Source organism: Ovis canadensis, chromosome 3 (assembly GCF_042477335.2).
Source record: "Ovis canadensis isolate MfBH-ARS-UI-01 breed Bighorn chromosome 3, ARS-UI_OviCan_v2, whole genome shotgun sequence".
Classification (NCBI taxonomy): Eukaryota; Metazoa; Chordata; class Mammalia; order Artiodactyla; family Bovidae; genus Ovis; species Ovis canadensis.
Genome location: NC_091247.1, coordinates 57528441 through 57548836, shown reverse-complemented (window position 1 = coordinate 57548836; position 20396 = coordinate 57528441). Strand labels below are relative to the sequence as shown.

Here is a 20396-nt window from a genome sequence, read left to right as displayed (position 1 = left end):
GAACAGCCAGTTTAGAACCTGAGTAGTCCTCCCAGGCCTTCCCCACAATCAAGGCTAAAAAGGAATGCAAACCCAACTCAACAGGAGATAGTAAGTGTAAATTAAGAATCGCCAAGCTTCCAAAGAGGTAGGAAATGCTGAGGGCTCACAGCACTATTGGGCAGATGAGAAAAAGTGCCTGCTCCCAGGGGAACACCCCTGGGCAAGAAGATGGTGATCTCGATAAATTAGACAGAGACACTACTTTGTCCTGGGGCACAAAGCCTGACCAGCAGAAGGCGGACTGGTTTTATACCTCCCTGGTTCTTCAGCCAGGTGTTCTTGTACAGGGTCGTTCAGTACCGCCATACTTCTTGACCCGGTTTTAACTACTTACCCTAAAGCAGTTTGGAAGAGGGTCCTCCAACAGGTTTCCTGGTTCCATTTTTACCTTCCACTAGGTTCAGAAAGGTTTCTCCTTCCTCGAGGAAGCACACCCCCATTGTCTGGTTAGTGTATCTACTCCATTTCCCCCACAGTCCAAGGCCATTTCTGCCTATTATCTTTTCCTCACCAGTCCTGCTGAATTTAAGCTCCCTGGTTCCTGGCAGCGTGGGCACAATGCTCCCTTCAGTAAAGGTCTGTGGGCCCCGGTGTTGCTTCGTAGGGACTCCAACAGATGCTGGACTGCCAGTTTGAGTACTTTCCTGCCCTTTTAATCATGAAAACAATGTCCAAGAGGGCACCCTTGGCCTTAAAGTGTGTATGGAGTGTCAGCTGCCCTATCAGTAAACAAAGGATGTGGCCATCAAGGCGGTAGCCACTGTAGCCACCCCCAGCTGCACCCTGAGGGGATTCAAGGTGGAGAAAAGCTGGCTATTGGCCCCAGATAATTGAGGTGCATATCAAAGGAATGCTTTCAGTGTGCCCAGACTCTTGTATCTTCCCATACAAAGAAAAACACTACATTCATTATGTCTGGTTACTAGTCTTTAATTAACAGTAAAGCTTTTGATATTCCAACTACCAGCTTTTTGTAATCTTTATATCCTCACTTCTTCCTTGTCTCTTTGGAGCAGTCCCACAGAGCTATGAGAGGCTGCCTCCCCGGTTGGAATCCTTAGAAAGTTTGCCAAATAAAACACAATTCTCAGCTTTTGGGTTGTGCTTTTTTTTTCCAGTCAACATAAAGTTTGGTGAAGCTGTTGGGTAATTTATCCTCACACTATCCTGTTTGCTTTTTCCCAGATTGCTCTGGGTCTCCAGCCGTCCTCTCCTCTTTTCCCTCCTAACCCCTGGCCATGGGGGTGTGCTTAGAATGGATGTTTCAAGCCAGTGCTCAGCAGTCAGGAAACATGTTTTGGACGCTGACTTCTGGACGGTACTCTGTGTACTTGTATCCTTGAAAATAAAATGTATCTGATGAAAGTAGCTCTCCTCCAGACTTTGCTGAGTCCGAGGAAAGCAGAAGCCAAATGTAGGGCGCTAGAATTTCTTAAGGAACAGCCAGGTCTTTGTGCTCTCTGCTCTGCAGACCGGCCTCGCCTTGGACAGAGGCAGGCAAGGGGCGTCACACTGAGGGAGGCTGTCCGAAGTCCCCGTCGGCCAGTCCAGGTTGCAAAATGTGCCTGGCGGCAGCAAAGGAAGGCATCCTTTAGCCACGTGTGCAGTGACAATCACAGGTGCAGCTGGAAGGAGGTGCAGACCCCGGAGCTTCCCGCCTCCGGAAGCTTCCACCACAAGAGCAGGGAAGACGGGGTTATCCTTTTGGTATCTCCGCATCAGATGCTCCTCGGCTGGGGTCCCACGCCACCGCCCACAGATCCCAGGTTCCCCCCACTTCGGGGCACCGCCCACCGTTCCGGCATGACGCAGGTGCGGGGACTCGGGAACTGTAGTTCCCGGCTCGATCTGCGGCGCCGGGGCGGGGGTGGTGCGGACTCCAAGTCCCGGCGGGCGGCGCGACTCGGCCCCGGGCGCTGGGGGCGGGGCCGCCCGGCCCTTTAAACCATTCAGGGTCGCTCCGAGGGCCGCAGCCGGGGACGGCGCCACGCGGGGGCCGAGCAGGACGCGGCGGCGGGACGCTCCGGGGAGGTGCGTTCGGGGCCCCTTCCTCCCCCAGACCTCCAGAGATCACCTGCGAAGGCACAGGTGCTGAGGGCTGCGGACCATGGGCTGCTGGTGCCCAGGCGGGCGGGCAGGGGACCAGGCTGGGCTTACCGCGTGAACCCGCCCCTTCCCCGCGGCGCCGGCGCTCAGGTAACTGCCTGCGCCCCGCTGCCTCTCCGCCCAGCCCCGGACCCCCTCGCAGGCTTTTCTTGGCGTGACCCGCTCCGGACTGTCCTGACTCCAGACCCTCTCCCAGCCCGGGACCCTCAGGCCAGGGAGGGTGGCTTCCTTTCCAGAGCTTAGGGCCCTGCGGCGTCTGAACATCTGGCTGGAACGCGGAGGACCCCCGGTGAATGCCGGAGGGTGTCCACGTTGTGGTGGGGGCTCAGCCCCAAGCGTGAGCGCTCAGAGCCGCAGAGAGAGCCCTGCGTCTGGTGCTGACCACCTTTCTCCCCGCACCGGCTTTGGCCAGTCACTAGACCCTGGACTTTGACCTGTCTCTCTTCACCAGGCCCGGGCAGCTGATGGTTTTGACGAAGTATCTTAAGGTTGCCGGCCCACTCCCTCTTCTCCTGCTACCTCTTGTCCTCCCCGCCCCTCCCCATCACCACCACCCTGGCTCCCCTCCCTCATGACCGCCTGGATCCTCCTTCCTGTCAGCCTGTCAGCATTCTCCATCACTGGCCTATGGACTGTGTGAGTACGGAGGGGGGATGGGGGGAAGGCAACAAGGGGACAAAATGTGAGGAGGGACAGGGCCCAGCCAGGACCCAACAGGAGCCTGATGGCACACAGAAAGCCCCCTTGTCCTGTGGCAGGCTCCAGGGTGGTACCCAGGGTCACTCTGGCTGTCTCCAGAGCCTGGCCTGGCGCCTGGGCCCACAGCCCCTTGGGACACGCTGGCACCACTGCTGTCCAGCAGCGTGGTGCAGACAGACACACTTCTAGCCAGGGCAACTTCCAGAATTGGGACCAGGCTGTGGGTTCTCTAGAGTAGCGTCGGGCCACAGGGCCACCCCAACTCAAGTCCCCAGAAAGGAGAGTGAGACTGAATGAAGGAAGAGTCGGAGGGGGAAGGCTGGGCGCGCCCTGGGGCGGGGTGACAGTTGTGCTCCCGCAGGTATGCCATGGCCGTGATGAACCACCACGTGTGCCCCGTGGAGAACTGGTATGGCGCACTCTGCAGACAGCCTCACTCTAAAGCTCCCTTCATCTCTGTTCCCTCTTGGGCCGGGGCTGCCTCGAGCCAGATGGAGACACTGGGCCTCACTGCTCTTCTCTGACATTGGCAGCGCCTGCCCCCTCCCCAGGCATGGCTTCGTGCCCACCTACCTGCTTCCCACCCTCATTTGCCCCTTTGGCTTCTGTCTCGGGGGTCCTGGGAAGTGGGCTCTTCTGCCCCTGCCAAGGGAGGTCTGGGAGGGTATCTCCCAGAGACCTGAGGGAACCCCTTCCCCCCAGGCTATGCTCTGTCCTACCTGCCAGGTCTTACAACGAATCCTGCTCTCCTGACCCCACGAAGCAAGGGGGCACCAAGACCTGCTGCACCCTGGATGACATCCCCCTCATCAGGTGAGGCCTAGAAACCTGGCAGGTCACAGAGACCCAAGGCCCAGCTAGACTTCCAACCAAGTGTCTCAAGCCAAGGCATATCCCTGGGTCCCAGAAATAATAATTCCGTTAAGAGCACATATGCCAACACTGCTTACCAATTAGGATGAGCCAGGCCCTGCACTGAATCCTTTACCCGCCTAAGGTCATTTCACCTTCCCAGCATTGAGGCAGCTATTGTTTTCACGACTTTATAGGCAAGGAAACTGAGACTGCAATATGTCATCCATCCAGCTCCCTCAGCTAGTGAGTGGAGGCACCTAGATGTGGCTCAGAGGTTAAAGCGTCTGCCTCCAATGTGGGAGACCTGGGTTCGATCCCTGGGTCGGGAAGATTCCCCTGGAGAAGGAAATGGCAACCCACTCCAGTATTCTTGCCTGGAGAATCCCATGGACTGAGGAGCCTGGTGGGCTGCAGTCCACGGGGTCACAAAGAGTCGGACACGACTGAGTGACTTTACTTACTTACTTTACTTCTCTGCCCAGCCTAAGCCCTGGCATAAGGGAAGTCAGACCCACTGTGGACCTTAACAGTCTCAGGGATCCCAGGGAGCCTTGGGGTCCACTGGGCAATCCTGGGCTCTCCCAACTCCAGCAAACACCCAGCACTCCGCCTTGGGGGGAGGTGTGGTCAGCCTGGGGCCGCTTGTTTGTAAGGGACACTGGCCTTTATCCATCAGGGTCTGGCCTGCAAAGGAACAGGTGCAGATAAGACTAGAGAGAGCAAGTGGGCCAGGAGGGGGGCTTTCCAGGGCTTCTGCCCCTCTCACTCTGTCCCCACCCCCTCCTCTCAGCAAGTGTGGCTCATACCCCCCTGAGAGCTGCCTCTTCAGCCTCATTGGCAACCTGGGTGCTTTCATGGGTGAGTTGTGCCCTCGGTGCCCCACCACCACCCCACCCAGTCCAGCCTACCCTCACCTCCACTCCCCAGAAAGCCCTGACTTCGTGCAGCCCACTGCACCAAGGGCTAAGGCCAGCGGGGCCACTTCACTTGCATTCCATGAAGGCCCAAGGCTGACTCCCACACCGCCACCCTGGTATAGAACACCCCCTGCCTGTCCATTCTCTTCCGGCCCTCAGAGCATCTGGGGAAAGCTAGCTGGGCTGGATCGGGGCCAGAGAAGGCGCCAGAGCCGGCCCCTGCTGTGCTCTCCTCCCCCAGTGGCCCTGATCTGCCTCCTGCGCTATGGGCAGCTCCTGGAGCAGAGCCGTCATTCCTGGGTCAACACTACGACGCTCATCACAGGCTGCACCAATGCTGCGGGTCTGGTGGTGGTGGGAAACTTCCAGGTACGCCCGCCTGCCGGCCTTTCAGCTTCCTCTAGAGGGACAGCGAGGTGGGCGGGGGATGAAGGGGTGGAGGAGGGGCTGATATGTGCTTGCTCTCCGGGCCCAGGTGGACCACGCTAAGTCTCTGCACTATGTCGGAACCGGTGTGGCCTTCACTGCCGGCCTGCTCTTCGTTTGCCTGCACTGTGCCCTCTCCTACCACGGGGCCACGGCCCCCCAGGACCTGGCTGTGGCCTACCTGCGGATTGTGCTGGCAACCATCGCCTTTGTCACTCTGATCCTCAGTATCCTTCCAGGATGGGGTGGCCAAGAACTCCTCCTGTAGCCCAGACCCTCTACCACCCAGGATGCTGGGGGGTAGGGGGGAACAGACACCCCTGCCCAGTCTGGTCTTCTGCCCCCTACTCCTGGGAGGTGAGACTTGGTCCTCTGCCCCAGCCTGTATCCAGGAAGGGTGTCACCAGGCTCCCATACCTCCTTCCGGACGTTTCCTTAGCCCTCTCCCAGGTGGGGTCTTCTTCATCCATGAGAGCTCTCAGCTGCAGCATGGGGCAGCCCTGTGTGAGTGGGTGTTCGTCATTGACATTCTCATCTTCTACGGCACCTTCAGCTACGAGTTTGGGGCGGTCTCCTCGGACACACTGGTGGCCGCGCTGCAGCCCACCCCCGGCCGGGCCTGCAAGTCCTCCGGGAGCAGCAGCACCTCCACCCACCTCAACTGTAGCCCTGAGAGCGTCGCCATGATCTGAGGTCTGGGGAGGGTGGCTGGCCCTGCCTCCGCAGCTCCCCGCATCTCCTTTGCATTCTTTTGTACCAAAAAAACCCAATTTTGCGAAAAGTATTCTGTTGGGAAACAGGCTGCCTCGCTCCTGGAGGAGGGGCCGTCCCACACCTGTGCCATAGAGGAGCGGGCCTCTTGGCAGGCTGCCCAAGCCACACAGCCCACTCCCCACACTGCAGTGTTATCTTTGTTTTAAAGGTCACATGTCATTCACCCAGCCACCCCTTCAGGTGCCTTCTACTCCCTCAGTGCCAAGGCTGGACCACTGGGGTTTCCTGCTGCAGGAATTGGGGGCTGGGAACAGCGAGAGGGCTACCAGTCTCGGGGGTGGGGGTGAGCACTCCTTAGTCTATGGGAAGGCCCCCTATGGGCCCACTGAACTGCACTGGGATTCTTCACTCTGCCCCCTTCTTTAGGGCAAATAACACAGCAGAACCACGTGGGTATTTTAGTACTTTTTTTTATATATATATCTATTAAAAGAATTCTAATTTGCATGTTTGTAGTCTGTTCTGAAGAAAGGAAGAGGGCCTTAATGCAGAACAGCTTCCCCTGGACAAAGGATGGGAGAAAGCCCCTGCCCACAGGGAGGGTCCTGAGTGCCCAACTGAGAGCAAAGCTGCCAAGAACAAAGGATGCCAAGTGCTATCCAAGCACCCCTGAAGGGCCTGAAGCCCTTTCTGGGCCTCTAAACAGTCTGAAGAGCTGACCTGATTATTTCACACTTCCTACCCTGCTCAGGGGCTTCCCTAGTGGCTCAGATGGTAAAGAATCTGCCTGCAGTGCAGGAGACCCCAGTTCGATCCCCGGACTGGAAAGATCCCCTGGAGAAGGGAATGGCTACCCACTCTAGTATTCTTGCCTAGAGAATTCATGGACAGAGGAACCTGGTGGGCTGTAGTCCATGGGGTCGCAGAGTCAGATATGACTGAGCAACTAACACTTTCACTTTTTTTCACCCTGCTCAATTGTCTGGCTTGAAGACTGATTCCACACTTAAGGGATATGATGAAGGACGGGGTACAGAGAATAACTTGAAAATGTTAGAAGCAATCAGCAATGAAGCTAAAGAAAGCCCTGGGGATTCTAACACTGACTAAAGATTGCAGTGGGGAGGGAGAAATGTTGGCTAGTGTTTGGTTACCATTTTTAAGTCACTACTAGGTGCCCTGCCTGACACATTTTGTCTTCCAACCACAGACATGCAGGCCCAGGCTGTGGCTGGTCTGGTAGCCAGGTTCTTGACCTAGGCCCTATTATCCTCGGGCCAGCAGGCTTGGTAGGGAGGGATACCCAGCCTGGGACCTTCCACGGCTTAGGACCCCATCCCAGTAGAGACCCAGTGGAGGGTACAGAGCCCCTTCCCAGGCCTGAGAGCAATGCAGCAGCAGGATGAGTGAAGAAACCTTTAATGAGAGCTTGAGATGCAAGAGGAACATGTTGCAGAGGACCAGTGTCCAGCCCTAGCCGCCTCATGTGTACATGGCTCCGTGGAGGTTCTCGAGGCGGTGCTTCTGCTGCTGCTTGCGAGCCTGAAGCAAAGAGTGCACACTGGTCGGGGGCCATCCCCAAAGGCCTGTGGGTGAAGGGATAGGGCAGCCATCGTGGGGCTGGCTCACTGTTTTCAGGCCCCTAACATTTGGGCAGGAACATTGCCAAGGCCCTTGCCCCTCACCACAGTCACTGGGAAGGTGGCCAGACTCATGGACTGTGAGCCTACTCAGGCCTCCTAAGGTGGGGAATGATGGCATCAGGAACAGGGACTCAGGGAGCCCTGTGACCACCCCCTCCACTTGCCCAGCCCCCTACCTTATCTCGCTTGTGCTCCTCATAAGTGTCATCATCAGTGGGCAGCTCATGGCGGCACAGAGGGCAGGAATTGGTCTGAGAAAAGCAGTGCAGTGTACCAGCCCGTCTGGTTTTCATAAGCTCAAAACAACCATCCCCAGCTCCCAATTCCCTACCCTTACCCCTCTCCCATCTCTGATCCCACACCCCACCCCAAAGGTCCATCAACAGAAAGAGGAGGCTTGAGGACTAGGCCCAAGGCAGGGTGAGGGCTGGGAGAAAGGAAACAGTACCTTGCTCAGCCAGGGCAGAATGCAGTTGGAATGGAAGAGGTGATGGCAAGGCATCTCAATGGCGGTCTCCGCCTCCTCAAATTCCAAAAGACACACGGGGCACTTGAGCTCTTGAGGAGGGAGTGCTAATCAGGAGAGCTGCCACAGGCCCTACCTCCTAGCTCCCACTCCTGAAGGACACACTTGCCCCAGCCTGACCTGGAAAACTGAAGGGCCAGACTGTAATCTGGCTTCCAGAGTTGGTCAGCCTGGCAGACCTGCCCCAAAGAATCAATGGAAGGACTTAGTGTTCTCACCAGCCTGAGAGCCCCTGATGACTGTCCTGGGAAGGTTCTCAACTGCAGTCTTGGCAGCGGGTGGAGGCAGGTGGTGATCCCAATCCACTACTAACCCCAAGTCTTCAAAGTCCATCCTATTGAAAAGGGACCTGGGAAGAAGGATGCAAGGTCAGAACCAAAGAATCTTTGCCCCCATAATCCACTAAACATTAACAGACAAATACTCTGCCCGACTAGTCATACTAATAGCTACCCCTCAGTAGTGCTCTAGACAAAAAAGCACAGTGGGAAATGGCTTACAGCTGCTATCAGACAACCCCAGGCCATCAGACAACCCCAAGCATGCAGGTTATTTATTCCAGTTTTACACGAGAGAGAGAAATTATTCGGGTCACTCAGGAATGACCCAAAAAAGCCAAATTCCAAGTGGCAGTGTAGCTTCCGTGCTTGAAGTGCCTAACGGATATACCTACTCACAGTCACATGGCCCCTGCTCCCATGACCCGCCTACTTCAGTACCTCCTAAAGCCCACTGCCCTCCAGTTCGCACACCCCCTCTTCCACACTCCAGATCGCTTTTTCCAGAATTCCCTTGCTCTAGTCTGTCCAAGGACGACCGAAATTATCGACTTCCCCCCGAATCTCACTGCGGAATTAACTCTGCAGATTATTTATCCGTTTTACCCAGAAACTGCTGCCCCACATAATCCGCGTTCTCCAGCCAGCCTCAGCCCAGACACCTGCTGTGTGGGCCCTACCTCCCAGCCCCACACACCCACCTTGCAAGCTCCAGCAGCATGTTTGTTCGGGGATCCCGTTCACGATCCAACGGCTCGCAGTCGTGTTCATCGAAATAAGACGCCATGGCAGCCGGGCTGTCTGACACAGCCCTCAGACCCGGCCGTACCTCAGTCTCGCGGCGCTGGCCAATAAACTAGCGAGTTGAGGGAGGACAACCAATCAGAGTCCCCAAGAGGCGGGCACAGTGGCTCTTTCGCCACATAGGAAGAGGAAGTATTCATTTTGTCACCTCTCATTGGCTCGAATAAGTCAGGTGACCAAGGGCTAAAGCCAATGGCAGGGACCGAGGTGGGTCAGAAAACGGTCCTCTTGGACCCCTCGGTCTAGGGTAGGTTTCTGGGAGACGTGAGCGGATCGCATAATCTTGAGAAGCCAAGTGTTTGAGCTATAGGGGTCCTCCATCCGCTCTGCGGCTCAGAGGATCTCGGCAGGTCAGATCTTACAGGCCTCTCAGAAAGAGGGCGGCGCTGACTCAGGGGTCAGGGTTCTGCGAGCCTGGGGAAGCCTGGAGTCGGGGCTTCTCGCTGCTCTGCCGCATCCTCGCCGGGCGGTTCAGCACCCGCTGCGCTCTAGTCAGTTCAGGACTAGACACTTGACGCCGCCTCGACTCCCGCAAAACAAATAAAACTTTCCTATTCAGTTCTGCTGTGTTAGGCACAATAATAAAAGGTGGGGTAAACTCCCCCACCCGAATAGAGGCCTTACCAGCTCAGGGAACTATATGTCTGTGTGATCTTTTAGCCCATTGCTCAGCGTTTCCCCTAGCTTCTGTAAAATTAGTGGCTTGAATTTAATAAGTAGTTTGCATCTCTGGCACCCAGGAACCTCTTGGAGGAAGAAAGGAGAGGTTGCAGCTTTAGGGGGAAAACAACAACAAAAAACTCCACACAACTGTTGTTTAGTCTCAAAGATCAAATTTAACTGATCTAGGCCTCTGTGTGTGTGTGTGTGTGTGTGTGTGTGTGTGCTAAATGATTTGGCTGCTAGCTATCATTTATTTGGCAACTAGAATCATTCCATTTATGTTGTACACAGGGTATAAATATAAATACTCACAATTATCCAGGAGCTAGTATCATTATAGTCAAAGCTATGGTTTTTCTAGTAGTCGTGTATGGCTATGAGCTGCTGCTGCTGCTGCTAAGTCGCTTCAGTCGTGTCCGACTCTGTGTGACCCCACAGACAGCAGCCCACCAGGCTCCCCCGTCCCTGGGATTCTCCAGGCAAGAACACGAATGGGCTGCCATTGCCTTCTGTGATGGCTATGAGAGTTGGACCTTAAAGAAGGCTGAGTGCCAAAGAACTGATGCTTTTGAATTGTGGTGCTGGAGAAGACTCTTGAGAGTCCCTTGGACTGCAAGGAGATCAAACCAGTCAGTTCTAAAGGAAATCAACCCTGAATATTCACTGGAAGGACTGGTTGCTGAAGCTCCAATACTTTGGCCTCCTGATTCAAAGAGCTGACTCATTGGAAGAGACTGATGCTAGGAAAGATTGAAGGCAGGAGGAAGAGAAGAGGGTGGCAGAGGATGAGATGGTTAGATAGCATCACCAACTCAGTAAACATGTATTTGGGCAAACACTGGGAGACAGTGGAGGACTGTGGGGCCTGGCATGCTGCAGTCCATGGGGTTGCAAAGAGTTGGCTACAGCTTAGTGACTGAACAACAAGAAGTATCATTATTGCTTTTTACATATGTAAGAACCCAAGTCCAATTCCACAGGACCTCTAAGCAGTGTTGCAGACCTAAGCACAATACCCGGGGCTTCCCTCATCTTTCCCAGGAAAGGCTGATGGTGGTGAGCCTAGCGGAAGTAACGTGCTCCATGAGGGTACAGCTCCACACAACTGGAGGGTCTGTTCTTGTTTCTTTGTCAGTAGCCCTCAGTCCCCCTAACAAGGAACTGCTTCTGTTACACACTTGACCCTGAGTTCCTCTTCCCACCTACACTTGAGTTTGAGATGCAGTTAAGTAGCTCAAGCAGTGGCTGCCTTGCTTCCCAGTTCTTGGTAGGACCTTTCCTTCCTACTTGGCCTTTACCCAGTGCTCTTTCCTGGTGTCCTGAAGACACTGCCTCCCTAGCCCTGTGAAGTCCTAGAGCTTTGAAAAGCTCTTTCCCACAGGGAAAACTCCAGGCCATCCTTTGTGACTCTGCGCCTTTCGGCATCACAAAGAAAAAAGCCCTTCCCTTTTCCTGCCACCTGCTACATCTGTATGGGCTTCCCAGTGGTAGAGAATCCGCCTGCCAATGTAGGAGATGCAGGGGACTTGGGTTCAATCCCTGGGTTGGGAAAAGATCCCCTAGTATAGGAAACGGCAACACACTCCAGTATTCTTTCGGGGAAAAAAAATCCCATGGACCGAAGAGCCTAGCTAGAGTCCATGAGGTAGCAAAGAGTCAGACACAACTGAACAACTGGAAATACAGGCATGCCGCATCTGTAATCTGGTGTAGAGCCTGAGGAAGAACTTGGGGGCAGAAACTAGAGGAGGTACCCAAGGGGGAAGAGCCTCCCTGAAGGTGAGAGCCTTGTGAGATAAAGATCACGGGAGTGCCTTCCTCTTTGTCATCCTATGGGCCCTCTGAACAGCCCCAAACTCAGAAGAATAACAGATTTCATCCTCAGGAAGACAGACTTAAAGGGCACCAGTTGAAGGTTCTGGTTTGGGGGCTGTTGTATCTTTACACCTGCACCCTAGAGGGATCTGTCTGTAAGACTGGATCAATGGGGAAAGGAGAAGAAGATGTCATCTCCCAGGGCTGAAGTCCTTTGGAACTTTCTATTTTATAAGCAGCCATGGGGGTGGAGGCAGAGCAGGATGAACCAATCTGAGGATCTTCAAACACACACATGTAAGTCGCTTCAGTCATGTCCGACTCTGTGACGCCATGGACTATAGCCCACCAGGCTCCTCTGTCCATGAGATTCTCCAGGCAAGAATACTGGAGTGGGTTTCTGTGCCCTCCTCCAGGGATTCTTCCCAACCCTGGGATCAAACCCGCATCTCTTCTGTCTCCTGCATTGGGTGGCGGGCTCTTTACCGCACCACCTGGGAAGCCCTCAAACACACATACACATACACCAGTTTTTACCCAAACAGTGGTTTTTACTAAGCTCCAGGTGGGGGCTGGCTTGGCATGGCCAGTGCAGCAGGTTGCCCTCAAGGGCCAGTCTGTGGTATGACAGGAAGTAACCAAGGTGCACACATTGAGGCTGCCCTCCATGTTCACTGGGGTGACTCAGAGGGGAGCGAACTCCAGGGTTCTCTGAAGACCAGAACTGGCCAGTGTGGCTCTTCAGCCTCTTTCCAGGCCCTGCTGGGTCATTCCCCAGGCCCCAAGGCAGGGCCTGCATCCTGGACCTATGGGGCGCTGCCACCCTTGCTGCTTTGTGGGAGAAGGATGACCAGCAACACAATCAGGAGGATGAGCAGGGCAACGCCCGCTGCCAGCCCCATGTAGATCCGGCACCGGGCATTCTCCCAGCGCTTCTTCTGGGCCAGAGTCTTGGTTGTCTTGCTGAAGGCTGAGCTCTGCAGACACCCCCCAGACACAGGGTGGGAGTTAGGGGTTTCCCCAGAGCCCCAGACCAGCTCCTACCAACCCCGTCCCCACAAAGGGTCTCCTTATCTCCTTGCTCAACCTCCCCAACCTGTCAGCTCCCTTTCTCCACAAAGCCTGTCTTGGGACCCTCCCAGCCTGACTCCAGGTCTAGACACTGGTGTAGCCCTCGACTCACAGCCCTGCGGGTTCACTCTCAGTTAACAATGCCAGTCTTCAACTTTTTAGGACAATCCACAGCTTCAAACCAAGGCCTTCATCCTTCACAAGGCCTCCCCACCCATTGCCAGCTGGGCTAGGGGGCCCTCAAGAAACCCACACCGGCCTTTGGGTAAGCGTCAGGCCCCACCCATGGCTTGGAGAGCCCCGGGCACAGTCTGAGTGCTCCCTCTGAGGGTCCCTTCTAGCCTCTCCCTCTCCCTCTCTGCTTCCCCAGGCCTCACACCATATCCAGGAGTTGGTCTGAACGCTGCTCCAGCTCCGCCAGCTTCCCGTCACGCTCCAGGACCTTGTCGAAGTTGTTGAGCATGATTTCTGTCACCTCATCCGCCTGCCGCTGGCATCGCTCCAACTCTTTCCCTGCCTGGGCACCAAGCCCAAGGTCAGGGCTACGTGATGCCCCCACGTGGCCCTCATTTGGCCATGAGACCCAGAGGCCTCCTTGCCCCTAATGTGTGTGTGTGTGTGTGTGTGTGCAGTGTATGAGTAAGGGGAACAGCATTATAATGGCATTATTCACATAAGGGTCTGATATGTGCTGAATGAAGGGCTGGTCTCTTGGGGAGTATGGCTCGCCTTTGGCTCCCCCCCCACGCCCATCAAGGCAGGTCCTAGGTCAGCCTTGACTTCCAGCATCTCAGCTTCGTCTAAGGTGCCCCAGGATGAGACCTTCCCAGGACCTGCCCACCCTCCCACAAAGCAGACACTCGGCTCACGTGTTCGAAGTGAAGTGAAGTGAAAGTCACTCAGTCATGTCTGACTCTTTGTGACCCCGTGGACTACAGACCACCAGGCTCCTCTGTCCATGGAATTCTCCAGGCAAGAATACTGGAATGGGTTGCCATTCCCTTCTCCAGGGGATCTTCCCCACCCAGGGATTGAACCTGAGTCTCCTGTACTGCTGGCAGATTCTTTACTGTCTGAGCCATCAGGGAAGCCCCACCTGTTCAGGATGGCCTCAACTCAGTGTGCACCTGCCTTGGGGTTTTCCACTGGCCTAAAGAGGCACCGAAGAACAAGCAACTGAGATACTTGGCCACAGCCAGACAGGGAGGAGATCCAGCCCACAGGGCTAGAGAGGTCATTTTGGACCACCACATCTCATATAGCCTCTGCCTAACCCCATAGACACACACTCAGATTAGATCTCCCTTCCTCCCTGCCCCAGCCTCTGACTGGTCAGGCCAGTTCTGCCTCCTGGCCTGACCCTGCTCCTGCATCAATGCTCAGAGTTGACTCCCTGTCTGCCTGGGAGCCTTGGCCTTCCTGGCCTCTGACCTCCAGCTTTTCAGCTATAGCCGAGGTCTTCTTTGGGATTCAGCTCTTGGATTTCCCAGCCAGGGCAGCAGCCTCATCTGACAAAAGAACGTGGTTCATTTCAGAGGACTGGGAAGGGAGATTCAGGGTCCAGGCTGGAGGAGAGGTCAGGAAGCGGAAGAAAGCATGCGTCACAAGCAAGGAAGAAACTGGGCTTCAGATACATGCACCGGGAGAGACCCATGGCAGGAGGCTGGAGTCCAGAGACACACTGCCAGGATGAGATGAATCCCAGCGGATTAACAAACCACAGCAACTCTCCCAGCCCAGTCCCCCAGAGCCCAACCGTGTTCTCATCTCCTCCCCACAGAGCATGGGCCAAGCTCACTTTCCTGCCAGACTATATTGCCCATTGTCTGCAGCAGACGTTTCAGCATTTGACTGAATTCCACTTAAAACCAGAAAAAGGAAAGGGATCTGCTGGTCACAGAGGGCCACCTCCTACTCAGGCAAGAATCCCCATACGGGATCCTCGCAGCTGCCTTGCACATAACCTCCAAGCATTCCCAGTATATGAGTCCTCTCTCCCCAACTGGACCACAAGCTCCCAGGGGGAGGGCAGGGGCCAGTGCCCTGCCTTTGTCTGCCACCAGCCTGGGGACCCAGGAGGCCAGCGCACAATGCTGACCATCACAGGGAGTCAGTGAGTGGGCCAATTATAACTTATCCAAATGCAACTGATGTTCAAGTTTGTTACCCCAGTGTATTTCTCTAACCCAGCAGGAGTTTCGAGGGGGCAGGCATCTGTAACCCAAGTAGGTTAATATTTACTCATGAGCTAGAAAAGCCTGTTTCGAAAGGGGGGCCAGCAAACCACAATAGAAGGGTACATTCGGACTGGGGGAAGCCATAGTTGGGGAACGAGGAAATATCATGAAGAAAGCTGGGAAGTTGTACTCATCTCTACCTTTTCCTGAGTCAACCACCATCACCACTATTATTACAACTATATGAATAATCAGCAAGTCTCCGTTACTTGGGCTTCCCTTGTGGCTCAGCTGGTAAAGAATCTGCCTGCAATGCAGGAGACCTGGGTTCGATCCCTGGGTTGGGAAGATCCCCTGGAGAAGGGAATGGTTACCCACTCCAGTATTCTGGCCTAGAGAATTCCATGGACTGTACAGTCCATGGGGTCGCAAAGAGTCAGACACAATTGAGTGACTTACACTCTGTTACTTGGAGTCTCTCACATTCAAATAGTCCAAGGCATGCCTATATTCAAATAGTCCAAGACAAAAACCTGGGAAGGATTAAAAAACGAGAGCCAGTGCTTCCCTTGTGGTTCACTGGTAAAGGATCTGATTGCCAGTGCAGCAGACATGAGTTCAATCCCTGGTCCAAGAAGATCCCATATGCCCTGGGGCAACTCCTGAGCCTGCGCTCTAGAGCCCATGAGCCGTAAGTACTGAAGCCCACGTGCCCTAGAGCCTGTGCTCCGCAACAAGACAAGACACTGCATTGAGAAGCCCGCGCACCACAGCTCAAGAGTAGCCCCAACTCTTGGCAACTAGAGAAAGCCCACGCACAGCAACGAAGACCCAGTGCAGCCGAAAGAAAAATAAATGAATAAAAAAAAAAAAAAGACATGAATAAATTAAAACTATTAAAAAAAAATGAGAACCACTGCTAGAAACTGGAACACTGCATGTCATTTTTTTTTTTCCTACTCTAAATGCTACAGCTGTTGTTATCTTATTCTCCAGCATGGGGTGATGTTGGGTCACATTCTTCTAGGGAGCTGGCTGTGCCTCCCACTGCAAGCTGCACTCTCCATCCTCCAATGGCAAAGCCAGGCCTGTCTGGAGCCTAGATGGGCCCAGGCCTAAAAGAACACATTCACTCCAGGGAACACACAGGCCCAAGGTTCAAGTCTCTGGGCCTCCTTGGCCTCTCTCAAGCAGAGCAGAAAGGACACTATATGCATGAGTCTCTGCCAGCAGTGATTAAAATAAAAAACTGTGGGATTTAAAAGGAGATAAGAGACCAGAGGGCAGGCTTCCTGCCACACAGAACTCAGCATAACACTTGGCACACAGTGGATGCATGGAAAATATTTTCCGAATGAGTTGGGGCTGTTCTTGTAAAGATGGCTATAGGCTGGGGGAAAGAGATGTATATGGTACAATCAGAGGAGAGCGATCACTTCACACCATGAGATACAAATAGGGAGTGTTGGAGTTGCCGACAGACAAGTGATTTCCTGAGAACCGAGATGGACCAGGTAAGGTAGAGCTTGGACACTTCTGCCACTCAGACAGAAACATACTCCAGACAGAGGTAGTAAGGGTGGAGGGGCAGGGTGGGGCCTGAGAAAGCAGCAAAAAGTAAAGAAGAAGTGGGACTTCCCTGGTAGTTTAGTGGTTTAGACTTGACGCTTCCACTGCAGGGGACACAGGTTTGATCCCTGGTCTGGGAACTAGGATTTCACATGCAGTGTGAGGTAGCCAAATAAAACAAGGATGCTCTCGAAAAGGGAGAGACCGATGGACCTAAAACTAGTGTAGGTTTCTGAGCCTGGAGGAGAATTTCTGTGTTGGTGGTAGACTGGCATGGATGAAAGTGAGATAACTCAGGCCAGAAACCACTAGAAGGCATGTAGAAGTGCCATCAGCAAGGGTATGTGGAGATGTCCGGAGGCTAGGGGAGGGTGGAAGGAGAGAGAGGAAGGGTGAGTGAGAGAGGAAGGAAGGGTGAGAGGCACCTCCGAGAGTGGGGGAAGGGGTGGGGGTTGAGGGACAAAGGGTGGTAGTTACACAGGAAATCAACAGACCGTTTTCCTGTGTGCAGAACATGCCTCCTTCATTTCTCAAATCTCCCCTCAGGTTTTTCTGGCCAGAACAGCTGGTTCCTCGGAAAGACAAAGCTCTCAAAAAACCTCCCGTTCAAATGCTCCTGTCTGCCCTTTTTTCCTGGTTAGTGCTTACGAAACACTAGGCCAGCTGTCACCGTTGTCATCCTTAGAGAGACCCACCCAGGCAGTGACCTGGGGTATCAACTCCTTCCTGGGTCAGTTCACAGCTGAGCTCACAGCTTAAGAGATGCACCCTGCATTATAGCCCCCAGCACCTTCAAATCCTGCCTCTGCTGCTCAACAGCTGAGCGACTAAAGACTGGGGACATGATCTTTCTGACCCTCCACTTTCTCATCTATAAAGTGGTAACATCTCCCACATTAGCTAAGGCATGTGATGTATGAGAAATAAAATGCCTAGCACAATTCCTGAATGCTCAATAAATAACAGCCATTATTATTGCTATAAGATCTCCTGGAGAAGGGAATGGCAACCCACTCCAGTATTCTTACCTGAAGAATTCCATGACAGAGGAGCCTGGTGGGATATAGTCCATAGGGTCTCAAGGAGTCAGACACAGCTGAGGGACTAACACTTCATATATTGCTATAGCCCAATTTTCCCTAGTATTTTTTTTAAGCTGTCAGATCCCAGGAACCACACAATACTTGTGGTTAATAAATCCTCTTAGCCACAACTACTGAAGCCCACACGCCTAGAGAAGCCACCACAATGAGAAGCCCGCGCGCTGCAACCAGAAAGTAGCCTGCGTGAAGCAACAAAGACCCACCATGCTCAAAAAAAGTTTTTTTAATAAATAATAAAATAATAAATAAATGAATCTAAAAAACATTTTTAAATAAAACTCAAATATTTTTACAAAATACACAGCCAAGCAAGCTCTTCCCTATGGCCAACTTGTGCACATAATTGTCTCTAACCTATATATAGAACTTGACATGGGCCTTTGATAACTTACATCTAGTGCATTTCCATCAGGCCTTGCAGGCTGTTGAGAATGTTTTACATCTTGACAGTAATAAAAGCTCCCAATCAATGGGCACATACTCTGAGCTAAGCACTGAGCTGCTAGCTGACTGCTCAAATTTATCTCATTAAAGCCTCACAACAATACACTGAGAAAAGTACCTTTATCTCAGTTTTATAAGAAACCGAGGCTCAGAGGGGTTAAATCACCCAGCCAAGGTCACAGAGTCAGTGAACAGAAAATCTGGGACTTGAACCGACTTAGTCTTCAAGGATCACATTCTTAACCCCTGTGTTAAACTGGATGGTGCTAAAGGGAGGTCAAATGCTTTAGCTGACTGGCTAAAGACCCACCAGACCTTTTGATGCTGCCAACTCAATTTATGTGCAAATGAGGAAGGCCTGTGGCTCAAAAACCCAAATGGTTTGCACAGTGCATAAGTGAGGACCATCTACAAGATGAATAAATCAAGTCATTCCCCACTCAGTTTCTGCCTTTCCCATCAGTATTTTGTTCCTACCCTATTCCCTGTACCCATCACCATGACTAGCAAAGGAAATGCCCAACAAACCCTTGTTAACTGAATGAATCAGCAAAGAAAAGGACTTCCCTAGTGGTCCAGTGGTTGAGACACGGATTCAGTCCCTGCTCTGGGAGGATTCCTCATGCCTCAGAGCAACCAAGCCCATGCACCACAACTACTGAACCCCACACACCCTAGAGCCTGTGCTCCGCAACAAGAAGCCACCACAATGAGAAGCCTGTGCACCACAACTAGAGAGTAGCCCCTGCTCTCCCCAATTAAAGAAAAGCCTGAGCACAGCAACAAAGACCCAGAGCAGCGAAAATAAATAAATAAACATTTTAAAAAAAGAAGAAGAAGAAGAAGGACCAGGCAGGGAAGGACCAGATGGGAAGAAGAAAGGGAAAATGCTAGGGGTGGACAAAGGGGCAGGAGTGAGAGAAAACACAGACAGGAAGGGGCCAGGAGATGGTTGGGAGAGAGATCAAATCTCAGGCTCAGATCCACTATTTGCCTGAGATGAACCTGTGAGAGTCCCAGAGTTTTCCAGTACTCCCCAATAAATGATCCCATCCTCAGCCTTCATTTCAGGAGTTTCCTCTTCTCACCAAGTACTAAGGGCCAGCTGCAAGCCCATCCTAACCCTGCCTGATTTCTTGCTCTGCATGCTGGAAAATGGGCTCCAGGCTCTATCCCATTCTCCAGGCCTCCCTCGGTTTCCTGGCCCAGCCTTAGAGCTCATCGCTACCTTCCTGCCCGGCTTCCTCTTCCTGCCTCCAGTTCCCTGGAGATGAGGCCATCTTGGCATCTCAACCCCTAGCCAGACCATATCCATCACACCTCTGCTGCTTCTCCATGGCAGGATCTTTTTTTTTTTTGGCTGCACCATGCAAGGATCTTAGTTCCTTGACCAGGGATCAAATCTATGCCCCCTGCATTGGGAGGTCAGAGTCGTAACTGCTGGACCACCAGGGAAGTCCCTGCATGGCAGAATTTTAAAGCGCTGAGCCTGCTTCCTGCTGGACACAACTTCCCCTGAGTTCCAGGGAAGGGGAGAAGCGACTGACACCACCTGCTTCTAACACCTTTGCCTTGGAAATGACAAGCAGGGACAGAGGCCAGAGTCTACAGCACGGAGTAGGGGATGACTCAACTCAAGAATGTGTCCTTAGGTAAGGCTTAGACAGGAGTCAAGCTATGCCCCACTGATAACTTCAGTGGAAATTTTATTGTAAACATCTTCCTTTCTCTTTCCCCAGGAGAAGGAGTTTGCCCTCCAACACCCTGTCACAGGGCTGGCCTGGCCTCTACCACCTCATCTGCTCAGGTTTCCAACTCCTGGGCCAGACTTGGCTCCTCACCGCCCCAGGAAGGGCTGCAGAGGTCATCATATTACCCACCACTTCTCAGAAGCAGGTTCTGAGCGCCAGACAGATCTCTGCCATTGTATCTCCTTCAACCTCCTAAGGACCCAGCCAGGCAGGTACTGCTGACCCCACTTCACCATGCGGAAAAGGAGGTTCAGAGAGGCTAAGTGACTTGCCCCGGGGTCACAGAGCGTCTAAGTGGCCGCCACCAGGACCTCAGCACAGAGTCTCACTCCGAAGAAAGCCGGTGCGTAACTGCTCGGCTCCGGCAAGTCCCGCTCACTCACAGGGCGAGGGGCAGCCAGGACCGGCAAGTTCCGTACTTTCCCTCCCGGGATGCGCGCGGGGAGCGAAGGGTCCGGACGGGTCCAGGCTCCGGGCCGGCCGTCGTCACCTCGCCGGGGAACGGGCGTGGGTCGCGAAGGATGCCCCCGCCCTTGGACTTCGGACTGCCGCCCAGCACCCCCACGCTCTCCCTCTGCCCCCTGCCCCGCTCCGGGCCCTCACCATCGCCGCAACCGCCTCGCCCGCTCCGGCTCTTCTGCCCGAGTGGCCGCAGTGCCAGGGGCCCGGGAGGAAGCGGAGGGCGGGGCGGGGCCTGCCCGGAGCGGGCGGGGGGCGCGCCTCCTCTGAGCAGCAACCGAAACCCGGCCAAATCGAAAGCTGCCGGCGATGGCTCCCGGGATCCGGACACAGC

The 20396-nt window shown here is 53.9% G+C and overlaps 2 protein-coding genes and 1 long non-coding RNA gene across 9 annotated transcripts; 1 reads left to right on the top strand and 2 right to left on the bottom strand.

Moving 5' to 3' along the window:
• Window positions 1-956: 956 nt before the first annotated feature.
• LOC138436873 (uncharacterized) lies at window positions 957-5546 on the bottom strand. Its single transcript, XR_011255646.1, has 2 exons — window positions 5463-5546; window positions 957-1709 (listed from the first exon to the last, which is right to left on the bottom strand). It is a non-coding gene; the product is annotated as an uncharacterized lncRNA (long non-coding RNA).
• Window positions 1948-6266, top strand: TMEM150A (transmembrane protein 150A). 6 transcript variants are annotated; one of them, XM_069583162.1, is made up of 8 exons: window positions 1948-2073; window positions 2600-2784; window positions 3209-3398; window positions 3574-3660; window positions 4493-4560; window positions 4861-4988; window positions 5095-5272; window positions 5496-6266. In XM_069583162.1, the coding sequence occupies exons 3-8, from the start codon at window positions 3259-3261 to the stop codon at window positions 5735-5737; spliced, it is 843 nt and encodes a 280-aa protein (XP_069439263.1). In that variant the 5' UTR covers window positions 1948-2073; window positions 2600-2784; window positions 3209-3258; the 3' UTR covers window positions 5738-6266. The 6 variants fall into 6 exon arrangements, with proteins under 6 accessions (XP_069439263.1, XP_069439267.1, XP_069439268.1 ...); XM_069583166.1 differs by having other exon boundaries at window positions 1967-2073; window positions 3209-3256; XM_069583167.1 differs by having other exon boundaries at window positions 2012-2130; window positions 3209-3256.
• An 896-nt stretch (window positions 6267-7162) lies between these two features.
• On the bottom strand, window positions 7163-20299 carry RNF181 (ring finger protein 181). Of its 2 annotated transcripts, none has more exons than XM_069583170.1 (6): window positions 20207-20299; window positions 8908-9062; window positions 8147-8277; window positions 7851-7960; window positions 7579-7653; window positions 7163-7301 (listed from the first exon to the last, which is right to left on the bottom strand). In XM_069583170.1, the coding sequence occupies exons 1-6, from the start codon at window positions 20207-20209 to the stop codon at window positions 7242-7244; spliced, it is 534 nt and encodes a 177-aa protein (XP_069439271.1). In that variant the 5' UTR covers window positions 20210-20299; the 3' UTR covers window positions 7163-7241. The 2 variants fall into 2 exon arrangements, with proteins under 2 accessions (XP_069439271.1, XP_069439272.1); XM_069583171.1 differs by having other exon boundaries at window positions 7163-7345; window positions 20207-20285.
• Window positions 20300-20396: the final 97 nt, after the last annotated feature.

Excerpts from the sequence above, each read along its gene's own strand:
- RNF181 (XM_069583171.1), bottom strand. Across the intron at positions 8,278-8,907 it reads ATGCTGCTGGAGCTTGCAAG|GTCCCTTTTCAATAGGATGG; the intron begins GTGGGTGTGTGG and ends CCTTCTTCCCAG. Across the intron at positions 7,961-8,146 it reads CATCAGGGGCTCTCAGGCTG|AGCTCAAGTGCCCCGTGTGT; the intron begins GTGAGAACACTA and ends TCCCTCCTCAAG.
- TMEM150A (XM_069583162.1), top strand. The coding sequence starts at position 3,259 with ATGGCGCACTCTGCAGACAGCCTCACTCTAAAGCTCCCTTCATCTCTG. Across the intron at positions 3,661-4,492 it reads GATGACATCCCCCTCATCAG|CAAGTGTGGCTCATACCCCC; the intron begins GTGAGGCCTAGA and ends CCCTCCTCTCAG. Across the intron at positions 5,273-5,495 it reads CTTTGTCACTCTGATCCTCA|GTGGGGTCTTCTTCATCCAT; the intron begins GTATCCTTCCAG and ends GCCCTCTCCCAG.